This window comes from Acomys russatus, chromosome 12 (assembly GCF_903995435.1).
Source record: "Acomys russatus chromosome 12, mAcoRus1.1, whole genome shotgun sequence".
NCBI lineage: Eukaryota > Metazoa > Chordata > Mammalia > Rodentia > Muridae > Acomys > Acomys russatus.
In genome coordinates, this window is record NC_067148.1 from 14437278 (window position 1) to 14460328 (window position 23051).

General features: G+C 43.7%; 1 protein-coding gene across 1 annotated transcript in view; it reads left to right on the forward strand.

The window, feature by feature from the left end:
• The window catches only part of LOC127196319 (cytochrome P450 20A1), a 42610-nt gene that overhangs the window by 7369 nt on the left and 12190 nt on the right, over positions 1–23051 (forward strand). The window contains exons 4-7 of the mRNA XM_051153880.1: positions 1452–1594; positions 15094–15261; positions 17634–17712; positions 22313–22428. Of these exons, the coding sequence (XP_051009837.1) occupies positions 1452–1594; positions 15094–15261; positions 17634–17712; positions 22313–22428 (506 nt within the window). The remainder of the gene's footprint in view (positions 1–1451; positions 1595–15093; positions 15262–17633; positions 17713–22312; positions 22429–23051) is intronic.

Consider the following 23051-nt stretch of genomic DNA (forward strand, 5'->3'; position numbering starts at 1 on the left):
TCTTTACCATTGAAGACAGAGTGCTGTCTGATAGGAACAGCTAATGCTCATTGAATGCTCTGTACTGTGTGTTAGGTGTGTGTGTGTGTGAAAGTCTTGGTTGGTTATTTCATTTAATGAGATGCAATGGTATGAAATTATTTTTATCTTTAATTTACAAGTATACACAACACAATCCTATTGTAAATTACATCAGGGTTCTTTTGAGAGAACCTGAGAAAATAGTTCCGGAGTACACCTGGAAAGATTAACACACATGAGCAACTAGGAAAAGGAATAGTAGTGAGAGAAATGGTTGTGCCGTCACATAGGATAGTACAGAACGCAAGACTGATGTAAGGACTTACTCAGCCGTCGGGTTAGACTGGAGCGAGCAGAAAGTACTTGTTAGATGAACAAGTATGGGGGTGCTGCGGAGGGGTGGGGGGTACAGAGGGGCGGGGGGTGGGGGGGATGTGGAGGTGGGGGGGGGAGGGGGGGGAGGCAGGGGGAAAACAGCGTTTTTATAACAGGACAAAGGCTGTGGATATTTCTGGGGAAACTAAGTAACTATTTAGAAAAAGAGCCAATCCTTGCTTTATTCATTGTATCAAAATACATGTCGGGGCCAGAGGAGGAGTCATTTGGTCAAGTTCTTGGTGCGTAGACACGTGGGCCTGTGTTCAGTCCCCACAGAAAGCCAGCTGTGGTGACACGCTCTTGTCATCCCAGGACTGGGAGGTAGCAATTTCTTGGGCATACTTGCCAGGTAGTCTAGTCCTACATTGTTAACAGTGAGTGAGATTTAGGACATATTTTGCTTTCTTTGTATTTTTGTGTGTTGTTTGAATTGCTTTTAGTAATGTGTGTGTGCATGCAAACAATAAAGTTACTGAAGGAACAGAAACGAAAAGAAAATTGACATCAACTGATTTCATTAGTTAACACTTGAGAACAACACACAATTATCACCCATTTTGCTTTAAAGTTAGTATTTGGTATATATGTGTGTGTGGCTCAGGGGTTAAGAGTACTTCCAGAAGACCCAGGCTCAGTTACCAGCACACGCGTGGAGGCTTACAGCTCCCTGGAGCTCTATTCGTATAGGATACAGCGCTTTCTTCTGGCCTCTGCACGCATGTTGTACACAGACATGCATGTAGGGAAGACCCCCAGGTAGTGGGGAAAGAAAGAAAGAAAACAAATATTTAAAAAAAAAATTGTAGTCATGTCCAGAGACATTTTTAAGCAGGCATTAATGAAGTACTATAGAATTCTGAATCAGGCCAGTTTTGCCCGTCTTCACTGACCTTTGAACTGTTCATATTTACAATAGATTATTAATGGTATTCTGGGAAGATTGCCCTGCTTTCTGGTGTCCCCCTTTATTTCACTGCCCTCTGTTTTCTTTTGAATATGTTTTTCTTTGAATGACTACACCGATATAGAAATACTGAATCTGTCTGTTTCAGCGGACCCATTTGAAACCATGTTGAAGTCACTATTAGGGTATCAGTCTGGTGGTGAAAGTGTGAGTGAAAACCACGCGAGGAGGAAGCTCTATGGAAATGCTGTGACGGCCGCTTTGCAGAGTAACTTTCCTCTCCTGCTAAAGGTAAGGTAGTAAGTGCTTCGTCTGGGGTACAGTGTAGACAACCGTGTTTACAGAGTGTAGACGATGGGGTTTACGGTCTTCTCTTTCTAAGCTGACTTTTAAGAGATTTATTATTATTATTATTATTATTATTATTATTATTATTATTATTATTATTACTACTACTATTATTACTATTTGTAATTCTAGGTAGGTGTGTATGTCTGCGTATGGTATGTGCACTTGAGTGCAGGTACATGTGGAGGCCGCAAGCTATGGATCCCCTGGCAGTGGAACTATAGGTGCTTTTGAGCCACCAGACCTGGGTGCTGGGAGCTGAGCTCAGCACCTCTGGAAGAGCAACAAGTGCTCTTAACCGCTGAGCCAGCTCTCCAGCCCCTCTAAGCCAATCTTAATTCTTCTGAACTTTTAAAACAAAATGAATGCACAAACCCCAAAAGGCAGACAAAACAAAAGTCTCCCTATAGAGACTCACTGTAAGTTAGAATGATGGAAATGGATCTGAAGAGGCTTTCACCACCAGGTGATTGTGCATTTTTTTCAGGACTCTTTCCATCCCTTGCCTCTGTCTGTAGTTCCCACAACCCCGTGTGTATGTGTGTGTGTGTGTGTGTGTGTGTGTGTGTGTGTGTGGTGTGGTGGGTATGGTGTATGCATATGTGTGGGATATGTGTGAACGTGTATGTGTGTGTGTGTTGGGGTGTATGTGTGTGGTTTGGTATTCGTGTGTTGTGTGTATATGAGAGAGTGTATGTGTGGTGTGTGTGAGTGTGTATTTGTGTGAGTGTGTACCTGCTGTTTATGGGTGTGAGTGTGTGTGTGTGTGTGTGTATGCCTGTGGTATGTGTGTATGTGTGTGCATGTGGGGTGTGTGTGTTTGTGTGTGTGGTGTGTGTGTGTGTGTGGAGTATGTGTATGTATGTGATATGTGTGTGCATGTGTGTGTGTGTGTGCATGTGTGTGGCTGCAGTAGGTTGGTCCTGGGTGCCTTTCTTGATCAGGTAAGGCTTCTCACTGAAGCTGGCACGCATGACTTCGCTAGTCTAAGTAGCTTGCTTGCTTCGGCGGTCGCCTGTCCCTGCCTCTTGAGTGCTGGGATTAAAGGTGGGCCACCATTTATGTGGGTGCTGGGGTTCCAAACTACATCCTCATGTTCTATCCACTGAGTCATCTTTCCAGCCCTGCACAGCTTACTCTTAGGTGTGATCTGAGCACACGTGGAACTCTTGTGGAAAGTCAGATTATTGGGGCTCTACTTGGGCATGCTGAACCATGGGGTGAGGAGCCCAGCATCCTCAAGAAGCTCTGCCGGTAGTTCACAGGTTGGGCGTGGCGCTCACACATAACTGTAGTACTCACTTTTGCTTGCTATGGAAAAGTTCCTGGGAAACACTTTACGCAGGCAGAATGTATTTTGGTTGATGTTTTTGAGGCTTCTGTCTGTGGTAGCTGATTCCACACTACTCACTGGCCTGGCGGAAAAGCGTGTTGAAGGAAGGCTGCTGACCTTATGGCAGCCAGGAAGCACAGAGTGAGAAGGGGCAGGGTGGGGCAAATGCACCTTCACAGACACACTCCAGTCGGCCCTGACCCCCACCCTCAGTAGCTCATGGAGATTAACTTATCGATGGATTAGCCCATTAGTAAATGTAGTGCTTCATGACCCAGCCTCAGTACTAGTCTACATGTGAACCGTCTGGGGGGACATCTCATATTCAAGCCTAAACACCAACTATTTCCCTTTTGTCCCTGAAGGCTGCTAGCCAAGCTGTGTGTATTACCGGACAGTTTTTCTGTGCTTACCCACTGCTGCCAACCCTGTGCTGGCTGCAGATGTTCTCACTTCCTGCTTTGAGACATGTCGCTCACACATCAGCTCCCCACTTTCCTCATGCCTACCAGCTAACATCCATTATCGAGGAATCTTAATTCAGAAACTCATGGCTGTCCTGGCAAGAGATCACATCCAAAGTGTGATCCGGCTGGAATACAAACACGCCTTTAATCCAGAGGACAGAGGCAAACATATCTGAGTTCAAGGCCAGCCTGGTGTAGAGCAAATATCAGGAAAAGAAAAGCTTAGGTCCAGGCGTGGTGGTACATGCCTTTAATCCCAAGCAAAGGTAAAGTTAGTTTGTAGAAGGAAGCGCCCATGTTTGAAAGCGATGTCTAATTGAGTGTCAGAAAAGGTGATGAATCAGAGAAGATCTGACAGAACAGGATACACCCAACTCTCACGAGAAGAGAGAGGAAAGGGAAGCCACTTAAGAGGCAGTTTTACAGAGAGAGGAGGCAGTTTTACCAGGATAGAAATAGAGAGATGGGTTGCAGAGAGAGAACTCAGGTGAAGATGGAACGAGCCAGAAAATGAGAAGAACCCAGAAGATTAGAGCAGATTGCTGAGTTAGTTTGAGGCCAAGCAATGCAGTTCCAGGCCGAGAGAGAAGCCAGATTGAATAAGTCAGCTGGGAGAAGAGTTTGAGCCAGAACAGCTGAGTTGAACCAGCCAGCCCAGAGCTCAGAAAGAACAAGTAAGGGTAAGCTCATTAAACAGTAAGTCTCAGAGGCTGAAAACATTCTAGGCCTAGGTTAGATTGTACAGAGTCTAGAAGCTTCCAGGACTAGGCCTAGGCCAGCAGAAGGAAGCAGTAAGCCTCCCAGACAACAATTGAACCGAGAAAATAAAAGTTACCTTTACAATCCATTTCAGTGCTTTTTTCTTTCTCTTGTTCTTAAGTAAGTAGGGCCTCATGAGGCATCTTAGGCAAATGGGCTATTGCCGAGCCCTAAGAATTCTTCCTTCTATCCAAAGCTAATCTACTCACCTTTGACCTGTTAAAATTTATCAAGGGGGCTGGAGAGATGGCTCAGAGGTTAAGAGCACTGTCTGATCTTCCAAAGGTCTTGAATTCAATTCCCAGCAATCACACGGTGGGTCACAGCCATCCATAATGAGATCTGGTGCCCACTTCTGGTGTGCAGGCGTGCATGCAGGCAAAACACTGTATAGTTAATAAATAAGTAAATCTTTTTTAAAAAATTTATCAAGGTAATGTGTGATTGTTATAGAAAACACAGAAACTAACTGTATAACTAAATCGTTGTTTCACTATGTATTTACACATATATTAATATATATTGTTGGGAATCAGGAAGGCTGAGCTCGATGGGAATCTGGGCAGTTGATGGGGGCCCTGTCGCAGAAAAATGAATTGATGAGTGATAAGTAAAGATGCGCCTGTAAGTGATCAGTCAGCGTGCAAGTGGTGAGAGCTCCATCCATCAGGCAGAACAGCGCCTCCTGGAGTTACCACCTTAAAACAAGTCACGTGCTTCGCATTACCCCAGGCACACCATCTGGCTTTTGAGTATCGTTGGTCCAGATCTGAGCTGTGCGTCTGGTGACCGATTCTTCCTGACTTCTCGCTCTGCGCTCTGGCTTCTCCTTGTCCTGGCCGTGGCGTGACTCTCCACTTGAATTCTGTGAGTGTCCCTTCTATCTCTGTACTCCTGTGCTACTTTTTCCATGTCTTTTGGGCTGTGGTTTGGTTTTTTTTGGGGGGGGGGGCGCACGGGTGGCTGTGTTTTGATGAAATGAGTTCTTCTGGGTTTTAGAATGTAAGAATTTGCTTAACTAATATAGTACAAATATTAATAGCCAAATGTTTTGAGTTAATTAGTTACGGTAGCTCATTTAATGTTGAAAGCTTTATAGGTAGATAGTATTACTTCCCCATTTTACAGATGCAGAGACCAAGTAGTCTGTCCACGATTACACATCTAATAAACTGCAGGAAATTGTTGGCTATCAGGCAGTCTGGTATCTGACAGCTTTTGTTTTACCACAAGGCTATAATGCCTCTTTGTAGCTTGGTCCTCCCCTCATGTAGTTTCGCATGCAAGGTAGAATTAAAAGTCACTTCTTTGGGCTAGAGTGATGGCTCATAGGTTAAGAGCACTGACTGCTCTTCCAAAGGTCCTGGGTTCAATTCCCAGCAACCACATGGTAGCTCACAACCATCTATAATGTGAGTGACCTGGTGTCCTCTTCTGGCCCGCAGGTGTATGTGAAGACACAACATTGTATACATAATAAATAAATCTTTAAAAAAGCAAAAAGAGTTCTGGGTTAGTCAGTTATAATGAGTCCTACAAAACAGATTAAGGCAGCCATTCTCCCCCTATGGTTCGCAACCCTTTTGGGGGTCGAACGACCTAAGCCCCTCCTGCGTGTCATGTATAGACACCATGATTCATAACAGCAGCAAAATTACAGTTATAAAACATCAACCAAAACCATGTGACGGTTAGGGGGAGTCACCACAATATGAGGAGCCGTATCACAGGGTCGCAGCGTTAGGAAGACCGAGAAGCACCGGGTTGAGGCACGCGTGGACCGATCACAGCTTGTGCTGTTAGTGACTCAGAAGAAAGAACATAGTTTGCATTTTGGTCTCTTAGCTGTATAACCATCACCCTGGGTTTCATTTCAGAGCTAGCCTCGTGACAAAGCTCTCTTACAACCTTCTGAAGAGAAACTGATCCCAGAAGAAAAATAGTTGAAGGAGTGAGCATGCGCTACACAGAGGGAGACAGAAACAGCCAATAACTAAAAACAGTTTAAGTCACATGGAACAGTTTGACATTTGGGGGTTTTGTCTTTGTTTTTTTTTGGTTTTTTGACTGAACAGTTCTAAAATGACAGTGAATAGTGCTGTTAAAGGCACTAGGCTCGGGAGTTAATGGTGCTGCCAAGGAGAGTGGGTTGGTACATGGCCCCCAGAGGCAGCAGAGGAAGAAGTTTAAAACAGTACTAATTCTTTTTCTATTCGTTCATTACTTTAGTTATTCATTCACTTTACATCCGAGTCCTCTCTCCTCTCCTCCCAGTCCCACACTCCCTTCCCCCTATTCCTCGGGAAAAGGGAGCCCCCCCTACCCACTCATCTCAGTTTATCAAGTCATATCAGGACTGAGTTTGTCCTCTTCCCCTGTGGCCTGTCACGGGGACCATCAGGGGGAAGTGATCAAAAAGCAGGCACAGAGTCCTTGTCAAAGACAGACCCCGCTCCCCCTTACTAGGGGACCCACGTGAATCCTGAGCTGCCCATCGGCTACATCTGTGTAGAGGACCTAGGTCCAGTCCATGTGTGGTCCTTGGTAGGTGCTTCAGACTCCACAGGCTCCTCTGGGCCCTGGTTAGTTGGTTCTATTGGTCTTCTCATGGAGCTCCTGTCACCTCTGTGTCCTTCTATCCTTCCCCCTGACTTTTCTACTAGACTCCCAGTGTTTGGCAGTCTCAGTATCTGTTTCGAACCACTGCTGGGTGGAGCCTCTCAGAGAATCTGATTTATACTACTCAGACATTAAAAACAAGGAAATCATGAGATTAACAGTCAAATGAACTAGAAAATTAAAAGATTAGCAGGAACTAGAAAATATCACCCTGAGTGATGTAATCCAGACCCAGAAAGACATACATGACATATACTCACTTATAAGCAGATTTTAGCCATTTAGTACAGGATAAACATACTACAATGCACAGACCCCAAGAAGATAAGTAACAAGGAGGACTCAAGGGAGGATGCTTGAATCTCACTCAGAAGGGGAAATAGAACAGGCAGAGGTAGTGTTTGAAAATAGGGAAGATGATAGGAAAGGGAGCGCGGAGAGAAATAAGGGTGGAGATCAGACCTGGGGGGAGCGGGGGGTGGGAGGACAGAAAACCTGCAGAGAAAAGAGAAACTGTCGGTGGGGGCATCTCTGTGACAAGCTGGAGACCTAAGTCAGAATAGGCTTTTTGGAGGACATGAGGGGGACTCTAGCTGAGACGCCAAGTGGCAGAGGTCATGGAGACTGTGAAGAGGGCACCCTCTAACTAAACAAGACTCCTAGTGGAGGGAGGAGAACACCAACCCACCCACAAAAACTCTACCTCAAAACTCACCCTCCCTACAAGACGTGCAGGGATAAAGATAGAACAGATAGAGCAGAGATTGAGCGAATGTCCAACCAAGGCCCACCCCATGGGAGAGAGCCAACCCCTGACACTATTAACGATACTCTGCTATGCTTGAAAACAGTACTTCTTAATCCAGCGCTTTCACATCTTAGGGAAGCCAGATGCATTCAGAGGTTTATTCAAAGATTGCCTTTTAAGCCCTTTATTGTAGCAGAAATTGAAAGGGCCTTAAATCTTCAGCAGTAGATGAACTAAATAAATGGTAGTCAATCTGTATAATAGGTTAGAATGAAATCATTAAGAAGAGTAGCAGAGGCGTTTGCTTATTTATTGACCTGAGGAGCTGATAATAAGTCTGAGGCTGGAACTCAGTGTTTACCTAGAACGCACAAGGCCAGAGCACAGTCCCCCACAGACAGTGTGTCAGTTTGCTAGGGCAAATACAGTAAAGCCTCACAGCCCACAGGGTTGTTTTCTTCTGTTTGAGGCCAAGTCTCACTGTCTAGGCCTAGCTGGCCTGGAACTCACTGTACCGAGACCTGCCTCCTGAGGACTGAGACTAAAGGCATGCGCATTCACCAGGCTTCACAGGGTTCAAGGCTAGCTGTCCAAGCTCATGGTGTCAGAGGGATTTGTTCCTGTTGAGGACCATGTGATGGTTGACTTTGTGTGTGGACCAAACTGAGCTAAAGAATGCCCAGACGTTTGGTGATACATTACTTCTGGGTGCACATGTGAGACATTTCCAGAGCCTGTTAGTTAGTACCAGAGAAAGCGGCCATCATTCAATTTGCTGAGGGCCTGATGAGGATGATACAGGATGATGGCAGTAAGGAATGAATTTACTCTTCCTATGAGCTGAGGCATTCATTTCCTCCTGCTTTTAGATATCAGACATGGCCTTTTATTGTGTGTCCGTGTGTGTTTATGTGTAAAGGTTATATATAAAAATGTCAGTTATCGCTATCTGGGCTAAATGTAGGATGATTAAAAATACTTTCTGGGGCTGGAGAGTTGACTCCGTTGATAAGAGCACTGTTGCTCTTGCAGCGGCCTGGGTTCAGTTCCCAGCACCCTCATGTTGGCTCACATCCATCTGTAACTCCAGTTCTGTGGGACTTAACTCCCTCTTCTGACCAGAACTCCTTGGGTACCAGGCACACATGTGATGGACATGCATACATGCAGGCAAAACACTCACATATAATACAATAAATAAATCTGAAAAAGTAATTTCTATATTTTAAGTTATTTTTGCTTTTCATTAATTACTTGTGTTTCTGGCTGGCAGTGTTGGCACACACCTTTAATCCCAGCACTTGGGAGGCAGAGGCAGATGGATCTCTGTTGAGTTTGAGGCCAGCTTGGTCTACAGAGCACGTCTAAGACAGCCAAGGCTACACAGAGAAACCCTGTCTGAAGAAGAAAAAAAGGAAAAAGAAAACGAAAAGAAAAGGCTCCTTTCTCCAATACACTGTAGTGTCACATCTGTCGTTTGTCAGCTCTCTGTATGCGGCACACATGTGACGGACATACATACATGCAGGCAAAACACACACAATAAAATAAATAAAGTTTTATTTATCTAAAGCTATCTGCACATGAAGTCTGTAAAAACATCTAACGCCAAATCTTCCACCTTGAACACAGAAGAATACCATTCTATTTATTCCTATCTTTAATTTTTTTCTGCTTAAGCTTTATACTTCATAGGAATCTTATAAAATCTGTTTAAGTTTATTCTTACGTAGTGGTGGGTATATGTATGAGTGAGTGTGTCTTGGGAGGGGGTGTACCACATGAGCGTGAGGGTCAAAGGGCAACTTTTGGGAGTCAGTTCTTTCCTTCCACCATGTGGGTGCCAAGGATCGAACTTAGGTTGTCAGGTTTAGGGGCAAGTACCTTTACCCAGCGAGGTAAGTCAGTGACCCTCCTCCATCCTTACATCTTTCTTTCTTTCTTTCCTTTCTTTCTTTCTTTCTCTCTCTCTCTTTCTCCTTCCTTCTTTCTTCCTTTCCTTTCTTCCTTCCTGTTTGTCCGTCTTCTTGTGTGGATGTGTGTGCGCACACACGTGTGCATATCAGAGGACAACTTGAGCGAGCTCTACTGTGTGAGTCCCTGGCACCAAACTCGCCTAACCCTAACAGGTTGGGTTGACAAGCGCCTTCATCAGATGAGCCGTATTGCTGGCCTATCATTTTTCTTGGTTATCTTTTCTAGAAGTCTTTGTCAGTGAGTCCAGTCAGAGAGCAAAAGCTTACAATTAATTGAATAGAGAAAACTTAATGTGAAAATGATAATGGATTGGAGTCGTAAGAGTGGTAAAGAGAGCACTTTAGTGTATCCCTGTGTAGCCCAGGCTGTCCCGGAACTCACAGAGATCTTTCTGCCTCTGTCTCTCATGTGCTGGGATTAAAGGCGTGCACGACCTTGCCCCGAGTTTCCTCCTTTTCTTATTGGTATCAAGCTTTGTGTGTGTCAAAACTGTAGCTGAGCACTAAGCTATGGGAACACATTGGAAAAGTAACTTCTCCTTGCTCAGTTGTTGCCTGTGAGGCTTTATTGCCTCCTTCTGCTAACCTAGGCCTAGTTCTGGAAGCTTCTAACTTCAGCCTAGAGTGTTTTCAGCCTCTGCGACTTACTGCGTAATGAGCTCACCCTTTCTTGTTCTGAGCTCTGGGCTGGCTGGTTCAACTCAGCTGTTCTGGCTCAAACTCTTCTCCCAGCTGACTTATTCAATCTGGCTTCTCTCTCGGCCTGGAACTGCATTGCTTGGCCTCAAACTAACTCAGCAATCTGCTCTAATCTTCTGGGTTCTTCTCATTTTCTGACTCGGTCCATCTTCACCTGAGTTCTCTCTCTGCAACCCATCTCTCTATTTTTATCCTGGTAAAACTGCCCCCTGTCTCTCTGAAAAACTGCCCCTTAAGTAGCTTCCCTTTCCTCTCTCTTCTCGTGAGAGTTGGGTGTATCCTGTTCCGTCGAATCTTCCCTGACTCTTCTGACACTCAATTAGACATCACTTTCAAACATGGGCGCCTCCTTCTACAAATTAACTTTACCTTTGCTTGGGATTAAAGGCATGTACCACCACGCCTGGACCTAAGCTTGTCTTTACCCGATATTTGCTCTATACTAGGCTGGCCTTGAACTTAGATCTGTTTGCTTCCGTCTCCTGGATTAAAGGCGTGTTTGTATTCCAGCCAGATCACATAGACCTAGAAAGTCTTTGGATGTGATCTCTTGCCAGAACAGCCATGTTCTGAATTAACATTCCTCTGCAACAGATACTTCAGCAGCCATACATGACAAAGAACACAGACCCCCCCACAAAGGTAATTAAGAAAAGACATTAAATACTAATAAGAAATCACACAGTCAAAGTCTCACTCAGGTGGAGAATCTGATATCAAGAGCTGGCACATGAGCATGTAAAGTATCCACAGTTTTGTTGTTGTTGGTTTTGTTTTGTTTTTTTTTCCCCAAGACAGGGTGTCTCTGTGTAGACATGGCTATCCTAGACTCACTTTGTAGACCAGTCTGGCCTCAAACTCACAGCAATCTGCCTGCCTCTGCCTCCCGAGTGCTGGAATTAAAGGCGTGGACTACCTCGCCCAGCACTAAAGTGTGCAGTTTTAAATATGAAAAAAATGAGGCATCAGACAAAGAGAGTATGCTGATCCGCAGGAAATAAAGACCTGATGGAAACTGTCCATGAAGCAACAACAGGCCTTTCTCTTGGGCTCTTTTCCTTCTGTTTGTTAGTCTTGTCCAATTCTGATATGACAGTTTTTGTTTTATCTTATTATAATTTATTTTTGTTATATTTTATTATTATCTCTTAGTATCCTGTTTGTTTTCTAATGAGAGATAGAAAGACAGTGGGGTTTGGATGGGGGAGGAGTAGAGGGAAAGGAAACTGTAACCAGGATATATTATGTGACAAAAAAAAAAAAATCTTAATTTCAGGACTGGAGAGATGGCTCAGAGGTTAAGGGCACTGCCTGCACTTTCAAAGGTCCTGAGTTCCATTCCCAGCAACCACATGGTGGCTCACAACCATCTATAATGAGATCTGGTGCCCTTTTCTGGCCTGCAGATAAACATTCAGGCAGAACACTGTATATGCAATAAACAAATAAATACTCTAATCTTAATAAAAGGAAAAATTATATATATTCCCCCAAAATGAAAAAAAAAAAATAGACTTTTCTATCAGTTAGCTTAAATTGTAGGCAAAGAACAAAAGGAAACTAGGCTAATGAGGTTTCAACAAATACTGGCTGTCAATCAAAAAGCCACACGTTAAAGGGCATTGAGTAAGAGTTCAGAGCAGAAAAGCACAGGGCTAAAAATAAAACGTCTCCAGATGGATTCAACAGTGGCTTTAAGCAGACAGAATCGAGGCATCAGTGAATTATGTGATCCAAATAAAATCAGAAGACAGTGCGTTTAGGCCCGTTTGAGTCAGCCGACTTTAGGACAGATACAAATCAAAGGAAAGGCAAACATGAAACAGCCCAGTGGGGCTGGAGAGATGGCTCAGCGGTTGAAAGCACTATCTGCTCTTCCAGAGGTCCTGAGTTCGGTTCCCGGCAACCACATGGTGGCTCACAACCATCTATAATGTGATATAATCCCCTTTTCTGGCATACAGGTGTACATGCAGACAAAGCACTCATATATGATAAATAATTAAATAAAATCTTTGAAAGAAAGAAAGAAAGAAAGAAAGAAAGAAAGAAAGAAAGAAAGAAAGAGAAAAGAAACAGCCCAGTGAACATGGCTGACAAAGCCTTGACAAAAAGTTCCAGGGAACTTCAATGGGATCGTCTTGTAACAACCAAATAGATATATAAGAAAACTAGACCTACATCCACACGGTGTGCAAGGAACAAGTGAAAAAGGACACGGACTTGCACAGAAGAGAAAGACATAGAGCCTGTGCGGAGGGAGACAGAGGTGCTGAGATCTTGATAGACGCCAACCATGAGAGAGAAATATCCGTGAGCTATTTCCTTAAAGTCAGAAACATTGGCTCTTCCGAGACAAACAGATGTAGAAAATAACCTAGTGAACATGTATCTCACAAGGGACCGGCACGTATAGTATCTTAATACAAACAGAAGATTTCACACTTCACCACAATCATACATGATGCAGGTAAGTGCTCCAGTTGATCTCCACGGGCGGCTGAGAGCACTTCAGTTCCCAGCAGCCCATGGTCCTTGCTCCTGCTTCAGGGGACCCGATGCCCTCTTCTGACCTTTCAGGACACCAGACATGCACATTGTGCCCAGACATACATGCAAACTAAACATTCGTAAAGACATTTTTAGAAGACCTTACTGGTAACTCAGAGGTTATAGAAAGAAGAGAAAATATATTTTTTTTTAAAGATTTATTTATTTTTTTTATTTATTGCATATGAGTGCTTTATCTGCAGAAGAGGGTATCAGATTACATTATAGATGGTTGTGAGCCACCATGTGGTTGCTGGGAATTGAACTCAGGACCTCTGGAAGAGCAGGCGGCGCTCTTAACCGCTGAGCCATCTCTCCAGCCCCAAGAAGAGAAAATATTGTCACATGCTGTAGAAAAAAATTTTCTCTTGAAATGTTTTATGTGTATGTTAACTTGCAACATTTGTTCTTTCTTCTAAAAGTTGTTATGTATGTCCCAACCCCAGATAATACAGATTTTTAAGTGAAGAAAAAAATGCTGCTTAAAAAAATGTTGCTAATAGTTTATTTAAAATTTGGGATCTTTTAAAAATAAAAATTAAAAATGTATAAGTTATTTCATAAAGCCATATGGAATTGACATCTTTTTTATGTTTGAGAGTTATTCTGGAAATGTGTTATAAGCTAGGAAAATGCTTTTGGACAGTTATTTTTCTTAAAAGAGTCAAAACCATTTCTTGGGCTAAAGTAAGGCATTTTAATCTGTACAGATTATTTTGCCTCCTGCCAAAAGAAAAATTTACTATTTTCTTCATATATGTGTTATCCGGGCTGCTGGTAAAACCGGTGTGCATTCACCAGAACACAAACTAAAACACCACACAATGCACGCAAACAAGTGCAAGAAGACCAGCTCCCTCAGGATCAGGGAAACGTAAATTAGAATCGTGTGAGCCCTGCTGCCTTCTGCCGGAATGGCTAAAGGCAGCAGAAGCACAGCGCCAGCCCTCAATAGTCATTCAAAACACGCAAAGGAGGGCATTCTCCATTCCATGGGGCTGCAAGAGCCTTGATACCAAAACCTGACAGAAGTATTATTATGAAAAGACTAGGTGGGTGGGGATTGCTCGAGAGATGGCTCAGCTGTTAAGAGCACTGGCTGCTCTTCCAGAGGACCTGGGTTCAATTCCCAACACTCACATGGCAGCTCACAGATGTCTATAACTCCAGTTCCAGAGGATCAACACCGTCGCAGGCACATGCCTACAAAACACCAATGCACATAAAATAAAAATAAATAAAATTTTTTTGGAAAGATGTCAACTGGCTCAATTGATTAGTCTTGGCACTTTGGAGTCCTAAAGGACTCCTTGTTTTCCCGAAGATTAAGTTTATGTTCCAGATGTTCCCTTTAAGGAGGTACATTACTAAGGAATGCTAAATCTTTTTTTTTTTTTTTTTTTTTTTTTTTGAGACAAGGTTTCTCTGTGTAGCCTTGGCCATCCTGGACTCACTTTGTAGACCAGGCTGGCCTCGAACTCACAGCGATCCACCTGCCTCTGCCTCCCGAGTGCTGGGATTAAAGGCGTGCGCCACCACGCCCGGCTTAAGGAATGCTAAATCTTTTTATCTTGAATATTTATTCTCTTTCTTACAAGACTCAATTTTAATTGCTTAAACTGGAACGAAACTTTCATAGAGCTCAGTAAAGCTAACAGGAAAGGAGGCGTAGCTGTAGTTCGTGTCACACTGACATCTTCACATGCACTGGTTCAGAAAGCCTCTACTGTGACATGGATCTAATTTATCACTCACAACCATGCAAGGTAGAAGGTGCTTTAGGTTAGGCAAATTGTTGCATGTGACATTGCTCTGCAGGCTTACAACCAAAGGTAAGATCAAGGTGATGTTTTGTTTTGCTTTCTTCTAAAATTTGTAGTCTTTTACTACATAGTTTTTATTTCACAGGAGACTTGACAAATCGGTGGTGAGTTAAAGAATGTCAGAGCCCTTGCCAGGCAGTGGTGGCGCACGCCTTTAATTCCAGCACTTGGGAGGCAGAGGCAGGCGGATCGCTGTGAGTTCGAGGCCAGCCTGGTCTACAAAGCGAGTCCAGGACAGCCAAGGCTACACAGAGAAACCCTGTCTCACAAAAAACAAAGACAAGAATGCCTTTGTTTACCACAGCTCAAGCCAGACATTGACGGCACAGCCACAGTTGAGGCGCCACCTGAAATGCGTGCACGCCCAGTTTGGTTACATAGCTTTATATATGACATGTGCCATCTTACCGGATCCCTCTTAAGATTTAGAGAGAGAAAAGTAAAGTGTTATCTTCCTCTTCTTTTCAGCTTTCAGAAGAAGTACTAGATAAATGGCTGTCCTACCCAGAGGCCCAGCACGTGCCTCTGAGCCAGCATATGCTTGGTTTTGCTCTGAAGTCTGTCACACGGATGGTACTGGGTAGCACGTTTGAAGACGAACAGGAAGTCATTCGCTTCCAAAAGATTCATGGCACAGTGAGTCGAAGACAAAATTTAAAACAATTCTTTCATCAGACCAGGAAGTTGAATGCTAACTTTACCCCTCAAGAAGGGGTGTGTGTGTGTGTGTGTGTGTGTGTGTGTGTGTGTGTGTGTGTACGTGTACGTACGTACGTTTGTACACGTATGCCCATGTATGCAAAGGCCCAAGACTAATACTCGGTATTTTCCTCTTATCTAGTCTATCTTGTTTTGAGATACCCCTGGGCCCTGAGCTCGGCGATCAGCTAGCCTGCCTGGCTGGCCAAGGAGCTCCCTGATCTGACCACTCCCATCCTTCCAGCATATGGTTGTGGTGTGTGTGTCACCATGCCTGGCTATTCTTGTAGATGCTGGAACTCTGGTTCTCACTTGCAGAGCAGGCATTTCTACCAACTGAGCCATCTCCCCAGCTGTGAGCATCAAGAGGATTTAAGCATCTTTGTTTTGATCTAAAAAGAACAATGGAAGCTAAGATAATTCATATTCTCTCTCTCTCTCTCTCTCTCTCTCTCTCTCTCTCTCTCCCTCTCTCTCTCTATGTGTGTGTGAAAATTTTTTGCTCTTTAGGTAAATACTTTTTTTTAATGTAAAAGGTATATGATTAAAGAAAAATTGTGATCCTTGATCAGTATGTTATAAAATACTGAGTTCTAGAAGGAAGAGAAAAGGCACAGGCTAATAGACCTAGGTTGTGTCCCACATAGAAGCAGTCGGTGGAGCACAAAGACGCTAATGACCTGGACTCCGTTAGCAGCAACACTACTTCAGTCTCAACCAGTCACGTTGTCGTTCCCACCCCCACTTGTGGAGTTTCTAAGTTGGTTTCAACATGAGACTGATTTATTTTTTTTGAAATCATATTTAGGTCATGACCTCTACCACTCCTCAGATTTGAGAAATCAGTCCATATATTACTTAAGTCTGCAAAAGAGGTTAAAGAGTTTCTTTTCTTTTTTCTCTTTCTTTCTTCATTTTGTTCTTCCTTTCTTTGTTGTTGTTAATTTACCAGTAAGGCCTAATAATGTTTATTATCAGGCCTATAATTATTAAGCCAGTGTTTTCTAACCCGCTAGCAATCAGTCAAGTCACAAACACCTGTTATATTTTAAAATAGCCTCAGTTAACCTTGGGCAGGGCAGATATTAATCCCCTAAAGTACTTCTCATAGTGGGGCAGGTATGGAATCCCTGTCCCAATCCCGTGCCATGTGGTACTAATCATTTCTGTCAAGCCACCTCCCATCCGTAATCCCAGATACTTGCTAATGTTCTTCATCTGGGCCAAATTGGTCTTTCCCAAGATTCTCTCTGTCTCCCTCCCCAAGCCCTGGGACCTTAGCCATGCCTGTTCCATTTGCCCTGCCCAGGAGTGATGGCCTTTTATTGGTCAAACAGGTTAGGCTCTTAGGCAAGGTACAGATGTGGTAGAGAGCGCAAGCAGTAATTAGCATCAAAATACATCAGACCAACCTCCAACAATTCCCCCTTTATGTCTAAATAAACAGGCCATTTTTAAAAAATATATAGTAAGAACAATTATGAAAAATTATAAAAGCCAATAAGTAAGACTTACATACATAGTGTGTAATCAAAGGTATTTGGCAACCTTGAAGAAATATTAACTATTTTATCTTGGTGAGGCTAAAGTTCTGAACCTAAATCAGTATCTATCAAAGCTCTTATCTATCAACCTAAAAACATCTATCTAGACCTAAAAGCATCTTCTTAACTCCTGAACAACTAAGCTTAATTTAAAAGCTAACTATCAACCCCATTAGAGACTTGAGAAGGAAATAAATTTAATTACCTGAGAAAACAGGAAGTGCTAGTTAACAGCTTCCAAAATGTGGGGGGGGGGGGGGGGGAAAATGACAGAGACAGTTTGCTGCTTGAACAGTTGCCCAAAACTCTCTAACACTGGAGCGTCATCTTCAGCCTTCTGGCCAAGTATATCTGACAGACATATTTGTGAAGTAGGAACTATTGAGGACTTGCTTACTCTGTCTTGGCAAATTTGGCCTTTAGTCCTAGCACTAGGGAGGCAGAGGCAGGTGGGTCTCTGAGTTTGAGACTAGCCTGTTTTTCAGAGAGAGAGAGAGAGAGAGAGAGAGTTCTAGGATAGCCAAGGCTACACAGAGAAACCCCATCTTGAAAAACCAAAGAATAAAATAAAATAAAAATAGAAAAAGTATCTGAGCCATGTTCTCAGAAACTGGAGCAGATGATCGTACAGCAGCTGAAAAGGGGGAGATTAGATGCCCAGATCCGCTGCTGAGGAAGGTCCTCAGCCCTTAACAGTTTACATCACTCAGCATTATGTAGGAAATCTGTACACTCCGTAGTGCTTACACAGTTTCCTGTCTTTAGGTTTGGTCTGAGATTGGGAAAGGCTTCCTCGATGGGTCACTTGATAAAAATACCACTCGGAAAAAGCAGTATCAAGACGGTAAGTGTCTCTCTCTCTCTCTCTCTCTCTCTCTCTCTCTCTCTCCCTTTCTGTTTTTTGAAACATTTTCTCTGTGTAGCCCTGGCTGTCCTGGACTCGCTTTGTAGACCAGGCTGGCCTGTAACTCACAGCCATCCACCTGGCTCTGCCTCCCAAGCGCTGGGATTAAAGGTGTGCGCCACCACCGCCCATTTCTTTTTTCTTTTTTCTTTTGGTTTTTCGAGACAGGGTTTCTCTGTGTAGCCTTGGCCATCCTGGACTCACTTTGTAGACCAGGCTGGCCTCGAACTCACAGCGATCCACCTGCCTCTGCCTCCCGAGTGCTGGGGATTAAAGGCATGCGCTACCACGCCCGGCTCACCACCCATTTCTTAATTAACTATTTTGAGTAGTGCGTAGTAGGCAGATGTTCTACCACAGATATAGATCCAGGTCGTGCCCTCAACTTTTTAATAAGGATTCAAAGATATGGGCCCTGGTTTTAGTAGTTTTATCTCTGAATAGCAAGATTACTGCTCTAAATTGTTTAACAGTAATTTATAGAATTTATGTACAGGAGTTGGAAAAGTAGCTTAGCAGTTGCTTACATCCTAGTATCCACATTGGGCAGGTCACAAATACCTGTAAATCTAACTCCAAAGGATCTGACAGCCTCCTCATACCTCGAGGGCACCTGCATGAACACACACATAAATAAAACAGACAATTAGTAAGGTTAATAGAACTCACATAGCAAAGTAGTATTTTGTAGGCCTGGGAGGTGGTAATCCGCCAGCTGTTCAAGGGCAGGGACCTGAGTCCAGCTTCCCAGCAAGTATACAGAATCTGGGTGTGGTGGCGCACACCTGTAACTCCAACACCTGAGGAGGGGAAGAGGAGAAGACAGGTGGATCCAAGGCCTTGCCAGCCAGCCAGTCTGCCTGAAATGCCAACCTCTTTGCCCAGTGGAAGACCTTCTCTCAAACCATAAGGTGCTAGGCCACCAAAATGGCTCAGTGGGTAAATGCATGCTGGGTGAAGCTGACAGCATGTGTGTGCATGCGGAGGCCAACTAGACTTTGGTGTCTGGTACCCTGACTTTTTGTTTTGTGACCTAGAGCTCGGTGACGAGACACGACTAGCTAGCCAGCAAGCCCAGTGCCTGTCGCAGCCGCCCAGTGCCTCTCTCTTCTTTTTCTTCTTTACAGGAGCCATGGGATACAGATCTAGGTCCCCATGTATGTGCAGCAAACACTTCACTGAGCCATCCTGTACTAATATTTTTATTTTTTGACCTGACTTATTTTATTTTCTGGAACCCGACAGGGTAATTAAAACACAGGTCTTACACAGTGGTACACATGTGCAATCCCAGCTGCTTGGTACACGGGGGCGGGGGGGGGGGGGGGGGGGGGGGGGGGGGGGGGGGGGCAGGAGGATCATCCATTTGAGTCTGGGAGTTAGAAAACCATCTCCCGGGACTAGAGAGATGGCTCAGTGGTTAAGAGCACTGGCTGTTCTTCCAGAGGACCCAGGTTCAATTCCCAGCACCCACATGGCAGCTCACAACTGTCTATAGCTCCAGTTCCAGGGGATCTGACACCTTCACAAAGGCACAGATGCAGGCAAAACACTAGTGTACATAAAATAAAAATTAAACCCTAATTAAAAAAAGGAACCCATCTCCGTAAAGAGGAACAGAAGGCATCATAAGAGCAGCAGATTATTTTGTATATGTAATGGCTTTGCTTCATAGGCTGCTCTGAAGTGTTTAATTATGGCGTACTGTGTGCACAAGTCATACACGTCCTTGGTGCATACTTGCCATTCTAGGGACCCTCCTGACACCCACCAGAGGCTTTTTACAGCCACTTTGGTACATTTCCTGTGATGGTGTTTATTGCCAGTCTCAGCACTTGATGGAGGCATTTAGATGATTTCCGCTTTGTAAAAGTTACACTTCAGAAGTATTTCCAGGAACCCCCAGGCTTCCCTCCACGGCAAGCTTGTGTTCATATTGAAGCCTGGCTTCTACCTCCAAACACTTAGCCTAGATAACTATGAGGTGCGGCTTGTGTTTTCACTGTTTTTAGAACTCCCTCGCAGGTAACTGCAGTGTGTTGCGGTGTGGGAGTTACTGCAGCTGTCACCATCAGCAGCTCCCCCTTCCCTTCACGAATGTGCCGGGATTTATACTGTCCCGGTATATCAGGTCCTGGGAGATGGGGATGGATAGGAAGAATCCTTGTGGTACCTCATTCTAGCTTGAAGAAAAAAAGACTTGATCTAAATTAATATATTTATAGAGTGTGAAAAGGCGAAAAGTAAGACTGGAAGGAGGAGGCTAGCAGGTGTGGAGCTGGAGAGGCTACCGTTTTAATTATTGTGACGGGTGTCATCTGTTGAGATGACTGTTGATCAACAATTACGATTAGACGGAGAACCCAGCCACGCGGAAGCTGTGGATGTCCACAGGAAGTCCAGCAGAGAGAACAGGACTTAGCAGTCCGGCTGTTCCTGGTGTATTTGAGACTGGTGTGGCTGCAGCTATGTAAATACAAGATGAGAGGTGGTGATGATGTCAGGAAGGCTGGGCATAGAACGCAGAGTTTCTACGGCTCATAGATATGTATATGTTGACAACTGCACTGATTCTTTTGGATAGGAAGCCAGTGGATGGTTCTGAGCAGCTATGATCTGAGTTACACTTTTTTTTTTTTTCCAAGTCTTGGGTTCTGCTGATGGGTGAGAGTGCTAGGGCAGAGGCAGCGGGAGTAAATCTGGCTACACAGAGAGACCTTGTCTTGAAAAAAAAGAAAGAGGTGCTGGAGAGATGGCTCAGAGGTTAAGAGCACTGACAGCTCCTCCAGAGGTCCTGAGTTCAATTCCCAGCGACCACATGGTGGTTCACAACCATCTATAATGTGATCTAATGCCCTCTTCTGGTCTGCAGGTGTATGTGCAGGCAGAGCACTGTATACAAAATAAATAAATAAATCTATCTTAAAAAAAGAAAAGGTAAGAATGTAGAAGGAAGGGTTAATGTTAGTGGAGAGATTGTGTATGTTTTGGAGGCCTGTGTGTGGTATTAGTATCACCACATTTTCATCTGGGTGCTAATAATTTAGATGTTTCTTTAAAATCAATTATTCTCTGAATTACATATAGGTATTTTATGCTTGCTTATCTATCTATCTATCTATCTATCTATCTATCTATCTATCTGTTTATTGGTTTTTTAGGACAGGGTTCTTCTGTGTGGCACTGGTACCCTTGGAATTCACTTTGTAGTTTCTTTTTTCTTTTTGTTTTTTTGTTTTTGTTTTTGGTTTTTGTTTTTGTTTTTTGTTTTAAAACCATTACTGTGTGTAACTCCTTTTTGAAAATTTATTTATTTATTATGTTTACTGTGCACATTATATCACATTATAGATGGTTGCGAGCCACCATGTGGTTGCTGGGAATTGAACTCAGGACCTCTGGAGGAGCAGTCACTGCCTTTAACCAGTGTAGCTATCTCTCCAGCCCCTTTGTTTTTGTTTTTCAAGACAGGGTTTCTCTGTGTAGCCCTGGCTGTCCTGGACTCTCTCTGTAGACCAGGATGGCCTCAAACTTAAAGAGATCCACCTGCCTCTGCCTCTTGAGTGCTGGCATTAGAGGCGTGAGCCACCATGCCCGGCTGCTTTGTATTTTTAAAAAAAATCAGTTACTCTTTGAATTGTACATAGGTATTTTATGCTTATTTGTTTGTTTGTTGTGGTTAATTTAGAAGTATGGCCTAATAAATGTTTATTATTAGGCTATAATTACTACAGCATTATTTTCTAACCTGCTGTCAATCAAATAAAACACATGCGCCTGTTATATTTTATAATAGCCTTGGTTCACCTGGGGCAGGGCAGATATTAATCCCCTAAACTACCTTCCACATCTCCCTGCCCAAACCGTATGCCATCTGCTTCTGATAATTTCTATCCCCAATCCCAAATGCTTGCTAATGTTCTCCATCTGAGCCAAATCCTCCATCCACGCCAGCCATGTGCCTCTTATTCCACGTTACCCACAGCAGCAGCCTCCTGCCTTCTCTTCATCTCTCTCTCTCCTTCCCAATATCCTATTCCGCGCTCTCTGAGACTGCTTCCTCTCCCAAGATCCTGTCTGTCCCAAAAGCCTGCCAACCTTAGCCATGTGTTGGCTTTTTATTGGTCAAACAGGAATAAGTTCTTAGGCAAGGTTACAAACATTTTGTAGTACATTAGTCTGCTCATTTGGGCAGCAACCAGACCAACCCCCAACATTTATTTATTGGTTTTTTTTGGCACGGGGTTTCTCTGTGTAGCCTTGACTGTTCTAGAACTTGATTGGAGATCAGACTCGCCTCAAACTCACAAAGATCTGTCTGTCTCTGCCTCCTGATTTTGTTAAATCTGAAATTTAGCGAAAAAGGAAGAAAAACCATATGGTTTAAATATAAATTTGCTTTTAAAATGATTGATTAGTGTCTTCAAAGCTTTTGTTCCCCACATGGTAACATTTTACAGAGTTCCTTTTAGGAAATTTAATCTCCACAAATGCTTACATTCTAAACTAATTTTTTTTTTTTCAAATTTTCTTCTTTAAGCCCTCATGCAGTTGGAATCTATTTTAAAGAAAATCATAAAGGAACGAAAAGGAAAGAACTTCAGTCAACATGTCTTCATCGACTCCTTAATACAAGGAAATCTTAATGAGCAACAGGTGACGAAAGGGTTAATCAGTTATTAAGAGGTCATGTGTGCATAGAACACTTTTTTTTTTTTCATCTAAATGGTCCCCAAGAAGTCAGGGGACTTGACTTCTTGTAACATAAGTAGTCGGTGTCCCACTAGTTCACCCTCTGAAGGCACGATAGAGCATTTAAAATTAGGACAAGCGAACATCAAGCCCAAATGGTCTGTTCATGCACGTATGTGATGGACTCAGCCTTCCTGGCCGCATGGCTGGGTGTGGCAGCGCAGCTTATTCAGTGCTTGTCCCTTACCAGCATAATGCGCCGTCTGTGGTGTTGCCAGGCATGAGTCAGGAACGGTGTCCTTGCCACTCTGCCTCATTGTGGGAATCCCAACATGGTGTGTGCGGTCTCTGGTAGGCAAAGTAAGTTTCTGGGTGTGAGTTTGTGCAGAAATTGAATCCAGTTCTGAGAACTGTAACAGGCACTTCCTCCTTATGTCCAAGACTTCTTGTTGTAACAGGCCATGCCCTTAAAAATAGGACTGAAAAGGCTGGGTGTGGTGGTGCACACCAGTAATCCCAGCACTCGGGAGGCAGAGGCAGGCGGATCACTGTGAGTTCGAGGCCAGCCTGGTCTACAAAGAGAGTCC